Source organism: Calliopsis andreniformis, chromosome 3 (genome assembly GCF_051401765.1).
Source record: "Calliopsis andreniformis isolate RMS-2024a chromosome 3, iyCalAndr_principal, whole genome shotgun sequence".
In the NCBI taxonomy this organism is placed as follows: domain Eukaryota; kingdom Metazoa; phylum Arthropoda; class Insecta; order Hymenoptera; family Andrenidae; genus Calliopsis; species Calliopsis andreniformis.
Genome location: NC_135064.1, coordinates 21127637 through 21143878, shown reverse-complemented (window position 1 = coordinate 21143878; position 16242 = coordinate 21127637). Strand labels below are relative to the sequence as shown.

The window sequence follows — 16242 nt, the reverse complement described above, 5'->3', positions numbered from 1 at the left end:
GTTCCTCGAGAATACAAACATTGCTCCTACTAGTTACGTAATACATTAGTGATCGCATACAGTGTATAATAAATAATGTTCGCCTACTCAGATACTGTCAGAGCGACCAAGTTACGATGAAATGATTCTCTTATTTTTCTATCATCAACAGTTGTACCACAACCCCCTCTCTTCATTTCAAACACCTGTACAAAATTTTATTCTATTTACTATGTGAAAAATTTCAGAATTTCACAAGATTAGAAAATGTGAAATTATTTTCTATTTTTCAGTGAAAAACTTTTAGTATTAGAGTTCTAGAAAAATTCTATAGAAAGAAGGGGAAAATAGTTCATACGGTTCTATTATTATGGATATTCTAAAAATTCTTATAAGCGCAGAGTATTTCTGTTCCATTCATATTTGCTCGTCTATCCCACCACGTGATCTTCCAATTATTATGGGTATCGTGCTTGGTCGGTGCATTGACCTTTATCGATTTCACTTTCAGAAGCACTTCCGTGCCGCGGGAAGGACGATAATAGGTAGAAAGTTAAGGGTCACTGCGTGCTTCCAACCATCGTCATTTTCCAGGATCGATTCGAATGTATGCTACCCTGTATGCAAAGGCGTTGGTTCCGTATTATTTTCGTCGATGAGTGTGTACATTCGCGTGTCCACACCCGCCGTTAGCCGAAGGAGATTGGATCGTTAACAGGTTTTAGGGGGAAAGAGAATCGGTTGCGTCAGAGATCGAATGGCGTGGACATGCAGCGACCATAAAGCCCAATGGTATCATGAATTTTTCATGGCGACGTGTCGGCTCACTCGCTCGCGAAAATACGTAACGCGCGAAGCAACAGATTTGCATTCTCGTTTAAATCCATTTTGATTAAACGATCGCCCGAGATACGTATCTGCTTCGAGTAATCCTTTCATCGATATTGGTGTTTACTCCTTGTTAACCCCTTCGTGTTTGCACCTTGACGCAGAATAGAATTTCTTCTCCTTCAGTCACTTGCAGAGGTCTCCTTACTTTGAAGATAGTAAAACGTTTTTTTGGAATTTACAAGGTTGCGTTGATAACGTTATTTGGGAAGTAGTAGATTTTATAAAAATCTAGTATGTGTGATGTACTTTAAAAAATATCTACAATATTTCTTAATGAAATTTTTAAACACTGAAGCTGAAAATGTATTGAAGAAGTAAGAATACCATGTTTAAATAACAAATAAGAAAACGTTGAGTAGGCATCATGAGATTTCTGAAATTAATAATTTTTTAACACTTTCGCGGTATTCAGGGTCATTTATGCTTCTTATCTAAATTAGTTCTGCAGAATCTGAGACTCACTCAGGCTCCACAGGTTCATCTTTGTGGCGAACTTGTTAATAGGAAGCATGAAAGTAAATAAAAAGCATCTTTTTATTTATACACACTGTGTACCTATTGTTCTATTGTTTGTTTTGAAGACTGAAAGAGAAACATGCATATTATACAGTAGTATAGACTTCAGATTGTATACTCTGTCGTCATCGTTTCTGTTTTAGCTTTTTTCCCCCTTTTTCGTCATTGTGTGGTCAGGCAATCAATATAGAGCTATGGCAGCGGCAGTACGAGAATGGAAAAAACTTCGTCGATAATTCCTAGAGACAGACCTTTCGTTTCTGTCCCGTTGCAGTATTGTCCCATGCATTGTTCTTACCACTGTGCTATGGCCTAGTTTCCGTGAATGTTTTGTAGAATTATTGTTATCATTGCCAAATGTGATTCACGTCGGATCATCTAGAAGTTGAATATCATATTTCGCTGAAAAGGAATCGGAATGTAATACGTGTACGACAGTGTACACAACATACTTTATTTGTTCGATTAATTGTAAATATAACTTCGATTATACGTGTGATTTTTGGGACTGTATCAGAAACTTGAAAAAATAAATTAATGTATTATTGACGTTTATCATTAATCTTTCGTGATAACAGCTACAAATTTGTTGCGATGCTAATTTTAAGTTTAATGTTTCGTCTGGAATTAGCCCCTTATCTCATTTAAACGAATTCTCTTGGAATATAAAATCTATTAATCCTTAGTTACTCTTAGTGATCTTTTACTGAACTATTTAAATTTAATTTTTCAATTTTTCTAGTGAGATGTTTTGTTATCTCATAGACTTATTTTGTGTAGGTATTATTAAATATTAAAATTCTTAGAAATGTACGTATACATATAATTACATGCATCAAAAAATTGATACGAGTGTGTAAAAGTAAATTAACAGTTAAATAAATTAGTTTTAATTAATCAGCGTTTATAAAGTTTCGAAAAAGAGCGTTTTATTAGTATAATCTTGTGTAGTAACGGAAACTATAAAATATCTCCTGATCTTCGCCCTAAATTCGGCAAAAAATATAGGAAAAGGAAAGATACTTAGATGTCTTATCGGAAAAACGCAAGTGTTCTGTCGTTACTGGCAAGAGAGCGGTGTATTTCTCCAACACTTTCAAGACATAGGAACCTTTCACTTGTTTCCCGGGTTTATTGCAATTACAGCCTGTTGAGGCTTTCAGCGTTGCTGTTATTGTTCCTTTTGCTCGCACGCCAGTAAGAACGTACATAGATTTAACAAGCTGATATTTTTTCACGACGACCGATAAAAGAATCCTCGATGCGTTTTCTCGACGATTTCGCGATAAGCAGTTGCCATCGATACACGGTGCAGTTTTTCTTCGTGATTCTATGGAATTTTTTTCCACAAAGAGAATTTTTTTTGTCAAAAGGAGATTTCAATAATTGAGGCGATGCATTGTTTGAATGTTCTGACTTCCCTGTTGGTCATACATGACTGACATTGTTTAATTCCTTTCTTTCAGGATTGATTTCGGAGCAGATCATGTTCAGTGAACTGGAAGAGCCATATATGTGATTATTTGTTACGTTCTTAATTGATTTCTAACGAAATATTGGCTGCAGTGTATGATTGTTGTAGCTGAGTATATTGTGTTGGTTTAGGTGGTATCTTTTGCGTATTAATAGCGAGTTAAATTGTTACTGAAACTGTGAAACTAGTCGAAATGATTTAGAGAAGGTATAGTGTAGATAGTCTAACTAAAGGTAATAAAAAATGGAAATTGGTGCACGTTAATTATTAGTACCTTATGTAGTGACGATGTTATTATAAAATGGAGGTAGTGTAGTGGGACCATTAGTAATGGCTATTATTATACTACGAAATATATGTATTTATGTGCATTTGAAAAATAATTATATGAATTTGAAAGTTATCATTGAGCGTAAGGCATACTTTAATTAATATTTTAGAAATATCTATGAAAATATTGATTTGATTGCTGATCCTTACTCCAAGCGTTACAAATTCACGTAACCATCGTTTTTCCTGAGTTGCATTGATATTGTGGCGATATTATTTATTCATGCTTTGCCTGTCCATTCAGGTTAATAGTATGTGACACGAGTAACATTTGTTAGCGACAGTAAATCGATTATATTTCCAATTATTAATGACAGTCTTCTTCGTATCTAGATTTCAAATCTGTCTGTGATTTCAGTGAACCCAGTAACACGTTTCCAATACATACATGCATACATATATTAATGATTGTTCCGATACTGAATATGATATATTCATTTCAATGAAATAAACAAGTGTTTATCTCAATCTACTTGGTAATGTTTTGTGGTTGCAAAGTTAATTCTATGAAAATTGCATTGAATAGAGTATGAATTAAAAAAATAACTCTAAATTCTAAGAAATATCACTGTCTGCAAATTGGATCAAGTCCATGTAGTTTTTTAATCCTCTTGTGTTTTAAAAAATCCAAAAGATTCTTCAATACCCTTCCAAGTTTCCAAAACATTATCCACTAGCTTTAATTGTTATATGTTTCTTCCCTATGGTCTTCGATCCTACCTCTTTCTCATCTTGGAGAATATTCAAAAACAAAAATAGTCTAGATCATAAACGACCCAAGTTACATACGAAGGGTTAACTCATCTTAATTTAATTGCCAGCTGATTAGTAAATCATGAAATAATGATGGAATCGTAACATATCGATACAATGGTCGCATAAAGGTTTCCCATGTGTTTATCGGACACGTGCATGAGACGCACATATCTAATATGTTAAATGAACGTGACTAACGCGCTCACAATCTCAAGTGCTCCTTTGAGTGTTCGATACCAAGGTTCATCGTAGCAAAAGTGGACGTTGACGTTGGACGTCTCGCCCGATGGATGTTTCTATTCGTAAAGGTGTAATTTCACGTGAGATTAATCGTCGTGAAAATTAAAATTAGATGTGATAATGGAACATCATGCTATGTTATTGTTGCACAGTGTCAGGACAGTTAGGATACACTGTCACGTCACGTGAACTCATATTACACACTATACCAAATCCATAGTGTGAATCGAGGTTTTCCCTTTGTTCTAAGCTTATTTTACTATAGGTAATATAAAACAAAGCTATACTATGTAACGTGATTTCACGTGACGTGACAGTAATACGTTCCCACCCTAATATATTCTCACTCTAAATTTCACGTGAAAATGTACCTCTAAGAACGAGTTGGACATCGGCATTGGCCACTTCGATTTCAGTCTCAAAAAGCTTCTGCTGCATAGTGCATAGATCGTCACGTGTCTCGAATCGGTCCACGAGCCCAACAGAACATTACTACGTCACTCTCTAGCATGCGGTAAACAAGTATTCGCGAAACGAACCTGGCTACACGCCAAACATCCACATACACTTTCGCGATATCTACTGCTCACATCGCCTTCACTTCGTGTTACTCCGCTCGAGATTGTATTAAACGACGGTATTCACGCTTCTTTGCATTTCCGGTTATGTCTACGGAGAGATTGACTTTAAAAGATACTCGTCTTCCATTTATTTTCGCTGGTATGGTACGGATACTGTGTTTGACCATTTCAGGACTAAATTTTTCAGTTTGAAAGGAACTTATGTAATGACTTTTTTTCAAGTATAGATATGCACTTTAACCTGGAGAATATTGGCTGACAAACTGAATATTCATGTCGATCTAATTTCTTTAGTTCCACAATTGTAAGTTTCGCAACCTCAATAAAGATATGTTATACACTAATATTCAAGTTTTTGAATCAATAAAGATTCAAATTTTCAAAACTTTTAAATTCATAATTTGTTAATATTTAAATCTTCAAAGATAACATGTAATCTTATTAAATATGTATGAACTGCCAATATTCCCCCACTTTTGCGTACTTGTTCAATGCGATGGGACTTCTTTTTTTTTCGTTTGTGAGAGGAATAGCTCTAGTATATTATATTGTATGCATTTTTACTTTTCATTAAAATATCCAATTAATATATTCGATATGCCAGGTAACAGAAATTTCAATAAAAACACAACTGCAATGAAATATCGAATATTTCTTTCACCCTTGATATTTGGCTCCATTTTGCTGAGTCGTCTAGAAACGCGATCCCTTAATTGCTTTCTGTGATCTATGAATATGCCTCGTCCTTAATGGGAATGATTTATTGCAATCGAATGGACTCACCGAGTGGGTTTGCTCGATCATCCGAGAAAATTATATTTCAGTTTTTTTTTATCAATCATGTTATGCAGTATATGTCGAGTGATTTAGAGCAATGTGTAATTTATGGACTAATTTAGAAGTTATTAAACTATTTTAGGCATGACTTTGAGTACGACAGCACGTATAATAACGTGACGATTTTTCTTTTGCCTTTATGATGCAACAATGTGTCATGTAAATGTTTTTGTCGTATGTACAGTGTGATCGATATGCAAAAAGTGTGTTACCTATTACACGCAAGAGTACTTATTCTAGATTGGCTTAGATTCCATTAGTCGAAGGAGAATTTAGTTCGTATCCTGCAGCGAGCAATTTTGTTAAGCGTGCAAACTGTACCTGTTGCGTTGCTGGTAGATGTCTGTAGACAACTGATCTATGACAAACTGAAGACCTACTTACTCGGTCTACAATATATCTTCTGTTGAGGCAAATCGTTTAATCCTTTCCTGAAGATAGTTTCCTTACGATAGGAAACGACGTTTCAGATATGTTCTTCTCTATTAAAGATTAAAATTTCATTTTCTAAATATTCAACCTAATTATTTGTATTATTCATGTACTAGAAAAAATTAACAAAATGCAGGAATGTAGATGGATTAGAAAATGCTTCTTTTCATACTGATCGATTCCATTTTTTCATCATTAAAATTTATGCTGACAGATATATGTACGTAAGTGGATACAAATGAGAGTGAAAAATAAATTAGCTTTAACCATTATCATACAAATGAGATTAATGAAAAAAATATGAAAATCATTCTATCTTGAAGTAAATACGATAATAATGGTAATATAATACATTATCAACGCTCAAGCAAACATTTATCTAATGAACTGAACCTTAAACACGATAAAGACTTGACTTTTCCTGAATGAATTATCGATCCCCTCATTCACATAATGTTCTCGCAATAAAAACATAATTGGAGAGTGGGTCTTCTAATAAAAATATAATTGAAGTAAGGAATGATCATTATTTATAATTGTCGCTTGTTTTATTGTAGTTTTTTCTTTCTACTACACTGACCGTGAATATATTAGGAATCAGGTCGCGACGAAATTGAGGGGCAAAAAAATACTGCAGCAGTTTTCAGTCTTATTCAATTCATTACTATCCTTTTTAACAAAATATTCATCATAGTACAAGAATTGACTTCGAGCCACTAGAATCTATCCTTATTTAAGAAAAAACAACTCGTAAAATTTGACAAGAGTTGCTTTGTTATGAGGTCTTCACTTTATGGTTACTGGTTATCGTTCTACCATCTGCTGAGACGTTTTGCTTGACAATCCTGTCGGGCATAATAAGAGCCCAAAGGTATAACTGTGTAATAGCTATATACCTGTAGTAAAACTTGCTATACAGAGGAACGTTTCCACGGTTACGAAATAGAGGGCGTACTTACCGCAATGCGCCAGTGACGTTATGTACCTATGCAACAAGCCGTTCGTTGCTTCTTTAAAAGACAGATATGCACTAATTTTCACGCATGTTGGATCAAAAGATTTTGTTTCAATTATGGTCAAGGATCGATTGGTACCAACCTAGAAAATATGAGGGTTGATTAAATAGACTCAAGCTGAATGCAAACACTGCATTTAGATGTTACTGTATTAGAATGAAGAAACGAGAGAAATTTATCTTGAGATAGTTAGAGGATGAAATAATTAATAATAATTTTATATTTTAGTAAGCTTCAACGAAGCTTCAACGAAGCATTTGCATTTGTACAATGTAACGTGAATTGAGTTCGTAGCATGAGGGTTGAAATAGATAGCGAATATGTGCTGCTTAAAATAACTACAGAATTGCATATCCAAACTGTCCATCACAATTCACCAGGCTGTGATATTGATACCTTAAAAGCTTTGATACGACAGAGTCGGATATCTGATACAAATATTTTGACATTAATCGTATAATATAATGTACTGAATTTTTAAACATTTAATATAACTGTGACTTTTGGTCTCAGTTATACAGTGTTATTTAATAGTTACTAAGTAAGAAATAGAGAGGTTTATTTTTGTGTTGGCATAACTTTGATAGAAGATAGAAAATTTAATAAATTTGGATTACTGAGGTTAAATTTGAAACTCCTGCCGGATGTACTCATAAATGTATTCTTGAAATCTAGGTGGATCAGTCTTTATTTAAACAGTTCTTGGACGATTCTCCAGGATCGTAGCATCAACTAGAGTTGGTCAATAAGAGGAAGGACGTGTCCCCTTATAGAAGTGCAATTTAAATTTTATGCGAGAATTCCATCGTTGTCGTATTTCTCAAGTTTCTTTCGCTCTTTCTCATTAAAACCGTTGCACCGAGTATTCTTCTAAACGAGAGCGTCACATCTTTCAATTAAAAAGTTTTAATTCCCTCTTTCATTATAGCAATTTGTGCGAAACCACAGTTTCAATTATAATCACACAAAGTAATCAGATTGTTACGCTTGAACCTTCCGATGAATTGCTATGTCTGATCACTTTTATTATTTTTAATCACTTTTTTATGTACATTTCCCTCTAAAACGTTTGCTTTTCGTGTTCATAACCGTGTTCAATTAATATTTACTTTCATTGAAAGAAGCGCATGGGCAGTCTAATATATTCTCGTACGAGCAGGTTATTGGAGTTAATTAATCGATTGCCGAGTTATTTTTACCTTTTTTCGGTGTCCTAGTTATCAGCAACCTGATTATAAGTCGCCTCCTGTAGTCGCTGAAAGTTCTTTTAAGTAGCCGCTTAGAAGATCACAAAAGTGTCTTGAACGATCATTTTAGAGCGGTATGAGACTGTCGAAAGAGTGGTGAAATAATCGTGCAATGAATAGTCGAGTAGTCGCTGTATACTCGTCATTTACTGTCTCGATGAAGGTCTTTCATAGACAAGAAAAGAAGTCTTCTTTAAGGGGGGACCATTGAAACTATATGTCTGAGTCATGGAGACAATCCTTTATGATGCATCTAATGTGCCTTTAATTTACGTTCCATAAATGCTTGTTCATTGATAAAAAAATATTCATGTTGTTTCTTAACCCTTTGCACTCGACTGACACTTTTAAAAGGACATTATGAAGGCAAAATCGTAACCCTTCGAGTGCAAAGGGTCGATAAAATTAGGAAGTTTAGAATTTTTCTGCTTGAATTTCTTCAGCTTCGAAATAAGTACACTTAGAAAATTTAGTTTCATATTAAATACTTCTAGCTTTTTTACGTCTCCATAAAAATTCGCGTCTCCATAGCTAAATCATACAGTCTTTTCATAGCGAACACTACTCAATATATTTAATATTCAACCTCGACTGTGTTCCAGATTCCTCGATGGAGAGTTCCGGTGGTGACAAGCAAAACGAGTCGGACGAATGCGATGTGATCGGTGACAATCAGCAACGTAACAAGATGACGGGTCAAGAGGAGGCCAGCGCGAAGCTCAGCAAGGATTTGGAGAAACAGGAGGCTCTAAAGAACCAGAAGAACCTGGAGAACCTCAGCCAGAATGACGAAGCCACGAACAAACTGTCGAAGGCTGTCTCCCATGAGGACGAGGACGAGGAGGAGGACGAGTGTAAGGTGTCCGACGAGGAGGAGGCCAAGGAGGAGAAAACTGATGGTAAAAAGGACGAAGCTTCTTCGAGCAGTACCACTTCTACCAGCACCTCCGATGACGAGTCTGAAACCAGTTCAGACGATAAGACGGAAGCTTCGAAAACCGAGCAGACGAAAACTGTTGAGCCAGACAGCAAGAAAGAGGATCAGAGCAAGCACGAGGACACCACTGACGACAGTGACATCGAGGATGACCTGATCTCGGCTATTAATTACAACACGATCACCTCCTTGGCTGCCCTTAAGGACATGCTGCAGTCCTCTGGGGAGGACTCAGACGGCGTCGATAGTTTCTTTCACCATTACTTCCTGTCCCACGTGAACAGGTTACCCTCGAGGAACCAAACTCACAGCCCATATCCTTGGGGGAGAAGGTTGTCAGAGTGTAGGGAAGAGGATGAATACGAAACGGAGGAAGGTGAGTCGATCTTGGTGGCTCTTCAAGGTACCATTGCGTTGGTATGATCAAGGTCTGTTCATTTAAATTCAATTACTGTCGTTGACTCGATGCATCGTAACGCGGCCTGCATTATGCGAAGTGTGCCAAGCTATTCCTTTTGTGGAGAGGGTACTAGGGTACAGCTCGACTTTGTATCGCATTTTGAAATGGATAAATGGATGGTGAATGAGTGATCTGTTATTAGCGACTAGAATTATTTAATGAAAAATGTAGGGAACTTGAGAGAAAATAATTGAGTGCAAAAGTTTTAATTAGTTTTCAACTTCGATGGAATTGGGATGAAAAGTAAATAGAAGGTAGTTGATAAAGTAGATTAAAGTAGAACAAGGAGATGAATGTTTAACAATAACTGTTCAGCAATGGTTTATTAAGTTCGTCTTTCTCCATTATGCAAAGACGTTTTCCTATTGATAAAGTATCTTATCTTAAAACTTATATCTCGCTTCATAAATTACTGCCATTCATGCTCGTAGAAAGCTGTTTTTCATAAATGATTCTGGTCACTAGACACAATCAGTTTTTTTCATGAAAAAATACTGACTCAGAAGTGTGTTTCACATTGTCATTATAATTTAATTATCAGTTTAGTAACATCAAATCAGTTAGGTACATAGTCGAGTACTATCACCTCCACTAGCTATTTTGAAAGATTCCAACCACAGAGATGAACTCCGCGATCGATAACTCGATCGTTCGATTCGCTTCGATCCTGTGTCCCGTGCCACGAACACGCACGGTGGATTGCGAGAAAAGCGGCGTATTACGAAACACGATTCGGGCATTAAATCGCGCGAGCAGCTATTAGAAGGAGCTCACACTCGTTCAATGAGAGCTAAGATTAGCGTTCGCTGCCAGTGGTTTAGCTTCGTTTAGTTCCGTTTGGCAACGTTTCTACCAACAGCGCGAAAAGCCACTCCACTTAGGTAACGATCGATCTTATTTATAGATTATTTCCGAAATGGGAGATATAATAATCGCCGAGAATCACTACTTTCCCAGAGTGCCCTAAATTACCTAATCGCTTTCCCATTTCCGACCCACTTAATTGGTTTACCCATTTATCGACTGGAAGTTAGGAAAACATGGTTGCACGATACGTGTCGCTTATCCCTCAAGCGAATCGAGTTCCATGCAAACATAATTTGCGATTCACTTTCCTCGTGGCACGCTCTTATAATTTAACACATAGACGGTAGATTTACTTATCGTTTCTTTGACGATTCATCCTCACTTGATCTGCATATAACGATGAAACTGTTCGTAAAGTTAGGCCAGATTTCTTTATTTCAATCGCCACCTTGGTATATTTAACGACACTTCTCTGAATCGTATGTCATATTTCTTACGCACGCTTTAATGTAGACAGGCTTCTTCAGAAATAGATTGTCAGGAGTGTGTTTCACTAATCTCAGGGATGAAGAAAGGTCGTATTAGCATGTGCTCGGAAATAGCTTCTGTCTGAGTTATAAGCACTCCTTTGTGGCGATCAAATTTTATAAAAACACGTCGCAAGTTATTCAACTAAAAAATTAGAACTGAAACAAAGGAAACGAAATTATTTTTTTCTATTTATAAGTATTTATACTTGCAAAAAATTACACCATAAATCCTGAATTCAAGCAAAACAACTTATGTCACAGTTTCAAAAAATTCCAGTTAAGAAAGAAGAAAGAATATTAAAAGAACTTTTTTCACTGAGAAATAAGGGTCTAAAGAGATTGAAGAAATTCATAAGATAATATTAAAATTCAAAACATGCAACATCAGCATTTCACACGTGACTTAGGTCATTTTTCTTTATAACCACAGAAATGTTTATGTTCCTAAGATTACTCTCTCCCACTTTTGAATCACCCTGTACTAGTCTACTAGACTTTCCTCCAGCAAGAGGAAGCATAACGACGATAGAGTTACGATGCAGTGTGTTACGCTCGAGCAAACGAAAGTACGTCGAATGCTGTAACTCGGCGCGAAACCGCGCACAACAGACAAGCCTTTATATCTGGGGACCTTGGGCGCAGGCTGGTATCACAAGTGCAACTGAACAGAATAATGGCCTCTTTGTTGTAATTGCACGGCTGGCTCGTCGACGACGTTCTTACCTACTTGTTCCATGTTCTAGGGAAAGATGTGGACGTCCCGACCGCCGAGATCGCCGAAGGCAAGAAGGACGCCTCGAAGACCGAGGAATCGGAGGAGAAAAATGATAGCGTCTCGTCGAAGGCCTCTAGTCCATCCGCTTCCGAGAAGTCCAGTTCAGAGAGGATCGATCAGAAGTCCAACGCTACCTCGAGCGTCTCCGAATCGAAGACGACGACTGCGTCGGTGACGACAACCACTGTGTCGACGACACCGTCGACAACGTCCTCTACCAACACCACGACCACTACCTCGTCCAGGTTCACCACGTGCACAGTCACTTCGCCAACGTCCACAACGAAGCCTCCTCTCAGGAGGAGGCACACCACTGGACCTGGCATGACCTTCCCTGCAACTGATCCTCCGACCTACTCTACTAGCATGACCTTCTCGAGGACCAGCCCTCTTCCTAGTCCCCATCTCGATAAGAGGTTCTTCGACAGCAGCCTGATAGAGATGAAGAGCCAGGCTAGCAGCTCTAGCACACTCGATTACGACTCCACTGAGGAAGTCTGGATTCGTAGGGTGGACTTCGTGCAGGAGAGAAAGAGGAAGGTAAGTGAGGTCGATTCTGGAGGTTTCGGTGCTCGTTTTTTGGATCTTAGTTGCTTGTTTGGGGAGATTCGCAGTGAAAGCTAGGTTGAGATTTCTTGTAATGAGATAAGTAGAGGAAACGGAGTGAGATTGGAGGAATGAAAGTTGGAATGATGAGTTATGGGGATAGGTTTCGTGAGATAGAGTCGAGTTGAAATGCAGTGTCTCTGTCAAGACTTTTTTTTTAAACACTGACAGTAATATTCTAGGCTTTCAAAAATCTACACAAAGTTTGTCATACTTCTTCATATCTCTAGAATATTATCTAATAGTTCTTGTTCCTAAAAGTTATACCTTTATTTTTAGTTTCTTTTTGTGTAAGAGAGTACCCAACAAGTCTTGCTAATGAAACACTAAATTAGCGTTTCTTCTACCTTGTATAAATACGATAAAAGTTCCTAACAGTACTCATACCAATTAAGAGTTAGTACAAAAAGTAATATCTTCAGAATTGAATCATATTTAATGACCCTTCAGGGACCTGAATTTAATGATCCTTCAGGAACAAACTCGCGAGACAGCACAGATACATTAATTACCAGTTCTATTGTGTTCTTAATCAAGAAGTTTTGTGATTTAAGTTTAGTACTCAGACAGATCGGTCGAGTATATCACCAGAGTTCTTAAATCGAATAGCGCGATGCACAGAGCAACTCTTCCGTGTGCATCGAGCATAAGAGAAACCGTCTGCTCCGTCTAATTGTAGTAATTGACTAATTGCCGTGAGGAGGATCGGTCTTGCAAATTTATTTATCGTGGTACGAACTCTTGCGAGACTCGATGGCGCGAGAACATCCTGCTCGCGGCTGATGGAACAAAATTGAGGATTGAGTTTCAGATTGCGAAACAGCTATTTCTGCGTTTTCCTCGGGGCTGCAACAGTGGAACTGGAAAATTTTAAAAACTAGAAATAGTCTGTTGTATGCCCTGGTGAAAGTCTATGAGTCGGAAAGAGTCAAACAGCTAATAATCTCTGTCGATTTCCAGTACAAGTCTAAAAAGTTAGTTCGCAATGCGAAGTATTTATGTTGATCGACTTTTTTATGGTTATTAGTACAGTAGGAATATATCGAGTGTCTTAGAAATAAATGATCTAACTTAGGAAATTTCTTTTACTTTTTTCAAAGATGCCAAATTTATTTATTTATTAACCAAATTTATTACTAAAATAGTAGTGTGTTTGTGGTGATAAGGGAGAATATTTTTGAGCTGATTGTGCAAGACCTTTTCTCTTCTTCAGAGTGAGCAAAGAAATTTCGAAAACCTTAATCACTAAATTCTGAAACACTCTGTATATATTCTTGTGAACGAGCGACCATTTAAAGTGTCGTTCACAAAGATCCAAGGTGTGGTCGCTGGGGATATGATCGCCTGAGGAATTATGGTCGTCACGAGCGGCCAATCACGCGGATATACGATTATCGATTGCCTCCTCTCCTCCGCGCGTGATCTCATCAAAGTGGTTTTTTATTAGGTTTCGTTTTCTCTTGTTTTCTCAATTACACTTTCTGTAACCATCAGTATTTATGGTCTATCGATTGTCTTTTCTCTCGTACCAGCTGTTCCGAAATGAACTTCGTTTTGAAAGGACCTTCAGGTTTAGTGAACTATCTACATACTTTATTTATAATATTCTTTAATTCAAATGATTTGAAAAAAAAGTTCGCGACATTAAAGTCACTTAAAGAATCTAAAATTAGTGATACCAAGTATTTTAAATCGATGAAGATAAGTTCAAATTACTTGAACTGTCTCATTATTAATTTTAAATAGCAATTGTTATTAATACTTCCATGTGTTCAAGAAAAAATAGCACAACAGATTAGCTTCGGTATCAACGATGTTGATTTATCATCCTGGCTTTAGCTTTCTTTAGACAATCCAGATACAAAAATAGCGAGATTAACATAGATAAACTACTACCAAAGTTCCTGCTTCCATAAAGATCATTTTTCTTTTGTTACGACCTTTGGAAATTCTCCTTTCAAAACAAAAACTTTTTCCTGTATTCTGACTTAACTCTATTTTTATATCGCTAGCATTACTGCCGCCATTAGCTCATATTCAAACAAAACACAAATTTTTTTGGGCTCCAAAAAAAATTGTACAGTTCATAACAAAAATGACTTGTCAATTTTTGTCCTTTTCTAAGAAAGCCAAAAAATACTCTAATATCTATCTTTAATTATTCTTCTGTTTAATCAAACATTCATTATCTGCGTGTTTGAAGGTTTGTTAATCACGTTTCTGATTACATGCTAGTGTAGAATGACTTCTTATTAAAAAAAATTGTGAAACTTGACAAGTGCTATTTTTGATACGAGCCCTTCAGTTCGTGCCCACGAAACGCGATTCACGAATCTTGTGGAACAGTTTCCGTAAACATCGAGGTTAACGGACGATGCTCGGAATAAGCATGGTGTTGCTCGGTTATAAAAAGAGAGGTTCGACGAACCGGCCGCAGGGAACTTCGAGAGCCATACCTTCGTTCTCTGCGAAGGGTAGATTACCTTGGTCACGAAGTATCAGAGTTACGAACACGGACCCTACTAACGAAGACTCCGTTTCGTCGTTAAGGCGATCAGTAACTCTTTTGTATTCGTAATGAAAGTGCACTGTAGTGGAACGTGACACGTGTCAGCACGCATTAGTCGCGTTATCTGATGGAAGGAACAAAGAGAGTTAGGGAGTCGGATCTCTGGGTTATTTAGGAGAAAGAACTAAATATCAGGAGCGATCAAAATACTGGGTATTTAATATATCAAAATGATTTAACTGGGCGTTTAATTCGTATAGCATGTTGGATTTCAAGTACGTGATATGTTGGCGATAAGATCGTTGTTTAAAAAAAAAGAACGTGTATCAGAGGAACGTTGAGTTTGAAGGGGAAAGATAGTAGTTGAGTGAACAGTAGTACCTTGTAATATTAGACTACTTACAATTAATAATACTTTCTATAGTTTCTGTTATAAATAAGGTTTTAAAATATATGGGAAATATTTTAGAGCTAATGTTGACGTATAAAAGTAATAAAAAGAGTTCTTTTAAAGATTCGATCTATTTAACTTTATATTCGAGTTATAAGTAGCTTCATATTTTAAAAGTTTCGATAAAGCTTTGTTCTGGAAAGAAGTACGCAAAATGACCACCTTGCGCTTCAATCAAACAGGCAGTGAAGTCATACATGAGTCATAAAGTGTTGGTAGCAAATGCAGACTTAAATGGGTTACACTGGATCAATTTCTAACAGGAATTATTGAAATGCAAAACTGCCTGTAACTAGAGAACACGATTAAATAAGAACAATGTTTGCATGAACTCTTCATCATTTGTTTGTCCTCAATTTACTCCTCAAGCTATATCCATGGGTTTTGAAAGACCCTTACTTACGTTGAATGAACCTACAAGTACAGTCATAAATAAACTCGAACAAAGTTTTACCTCAGGCAGATTAGGTGTAGTAACAGATTAAAATAGTTAATCTTCGCACGTTCCCAATGGTCGGCCTCCAGCAGCTGTTGCAGACTCGAACAAACTCATTAGCATAAAATCATAGAATGATTCCTAGTGATAAAAAGATCCGTGTCTAAGATGCGTGCTCCTAAATTCACAGTATCGTTTGGCCCAGATCTCGGTGTGGCTTTAATGTTCCATGGGTGAGGTTGAGGGGTTGGAGCTGGGGTGGGGTGGGGATGCAGGTACAAGGCTTCCTTTAAGCTCTATCGATTCGGTCGAAAGACGAATTACAATGCATTGAGGATTGTTATGACGGATACCTCGTCACGTAAGGCCTCCATTGCACATGCTTTTGTACGTGAATTGCGCGCGTAAATAATCATACGGTGAGATTGGGTC

The 16242-nt window shown here is 36.9% G+C and overlaps 1 protein-coding gene across 1 annotated transcript in view; it reads left to right on the top strand.

The window, feature by feature from the left end:
* Positions 1-16242, top strand: part of Snf4agamma (SNF4/AMP-activated protein kinase gamma subunit) — a 111046-nt gene that overhangs the window by 13085 nt on the left and 81719 nt on the right. The window contains exons 2-3 of the mRNA XM_076374908.1: positions 8902-9612; positions 11777-12348. Of these exons, the coding sequence (XP_076231023.1) occupies positions 8910-9612; positions 11777-12348 (1275 nt within the window). The 5' untranslated portion in view covers positions 8902-8909. The remainder of the gene's footprint in view (positions 1-8901; positions 9613-11776; positions 12349-16242) is intronic.